We start from the raw sequence: 1362 nt of genomic DNA on the forward strand, positions 1-1362 counted from the left end.
AAGAGAGAGAATGATAAAATTTTTACTTTTTAGGGAATGAGAGGATTCTTATATATATTAAATAGTGAAGTGAGAGCATATGATATAATATTTTAAAGCTTTTTGTACTATTTTTTTATCTAAGCAAATCAATTTTTAATGAAGGACATGTAAGGTATTTAAATTATCTGGATGAGCAAAAATGTCAAAAAAATTCCAAAATTAACAATCTTGCAAAGATTTTAAAAAGGGGATATTTTTGTAAATGCAAATAAAAATGGACTATTTTCATAATTTTCACTAAAAATATTTTGTAGACGTAATATAATCGCTTATGCAATGATTGATGTACATGTAGATTTTTAATTATTTCTGAGCTCAGAAAAACATTTTAATTTTGAAACCCTACTATAAACCCTAGACCCATTTCCTTCTCCAAGCAACGGACCCGCAGAAACTCGATCCCCATGATGAAAAACACAGAAAAATAGTGTTCCTGATTCCTATTCCTCACTGATTCGATTCGTGATAAGTATGTTGGCCGTGTCCAGAGGCCTCATTAATCGTCTCTCACATTCGCCTTCAGCTGTAACAGCTTCAGTTTTCTCAAGGATCCAGTTAAGGACGCTCATTGCGGAGCCTTCAGTGAACGAGGGCAATGATTCGCGAATAATCAAAGCAGAGCCCGGTGTAATGACACCCAGTTCGAGTCGAACAGGTGTAATCGCAGTGAAATGTGGAATGACGGCGTTGTGGGACAAGTGGGGCGCCAGAATTCCCATCAGCATTCTCTGGTTAGACGATAATATTGTCTCCCAAGTCAAAATTCCAGAAAAAGAAGGCATTTTTGCTCTGCAGGTTCTTCAATTACTAAACTTTTATAACCTCTATTACTCATATTTTCCAGTTTATTTGTTTTTGTCTTGCTTAAGATTTATTGTTCCTTGAATTAAGCTTTTTTATATGTAATTTATTAGTTTGTTCCAAAGCTGTATTTCTTTCGATATTGATTTTTAGTTAACCTTGTTACGGTATTGTACCCCTTCAAAGTTAAATTTGTTAAGGGTGGTTTAATGGGTTCATTATGTCTCATCATTACCAAATTTTTTAAGGTTTAGGGCCTTGCAATTGGAATGAAATTTGATACTGGTTTTTACTTGATCTTGTTACGGTATTGTAACCCTTCAAATTTGAATGGAATTTTCACGAACCTCAACTCTGATGCCTCAACATACAGTAGAGAATGCATTCCAATTCCTGCCAACCAACCCAATTCTGCATATTCTATATTTATACAGATGTTATAATTTAATACTGCAGTTTCCCGTGACTGGTTCCCCTCGTCCACCACCACCCCCCCCCCAACCCCCCAAAAAAAAAAAG

General features: G+C 35.2%; 1 protein-coding gene across 1 annotated transcript; it reads left to right on the forward strand.

The window, feature by feature from the left end:
• Positions 1 to 343: 343 nt before the first annotated feature.
• On the forward strand, positions 344 to 942 carry LOC111384815 (50S ribosomal protein L3-2, chloroplastic-like). The gene has a single exon (XM_023009147.1). The coding sequence runs from the start codon at positions 514 to 516 to the stop codon at positions 925 to 927; it is 414 nt and encodes a 137-aa protein (XP_022864915.1). The 5' UTR covers positions 344 to 513; the 3' UTR covers positions 928 to 942.
• The last annotated feature ends 420 nt before the right edge of the window (positions 943 to 1362 follow it).

Source organism: Olea europaea, unplaced genomic scaffold, assembly GCF_002742605.1.
Source record: "Olea europaea var. sylvestris unplaced genomic scaffold, O_europaea_v1 scaffold30159, whole genome shotgun sequence".
In the NCBI taxonomy this organism is placed as follows: Eukaryota; Viridiplantae; Streptophyta; class Magnoliopsida; order Lamiales; family Oleaceae; genus Olea; species Olea europaea.

Bases quoted from the DNA above. Each gene is read 5' to 3' on its own strand.
- LOC111384815 (XM_023009147.1), top strand. From the start codon at position 514: ATGTTGGCCGTGTCCAGAGGCCTCATTAATCGTCTCTCACATTCGCCT.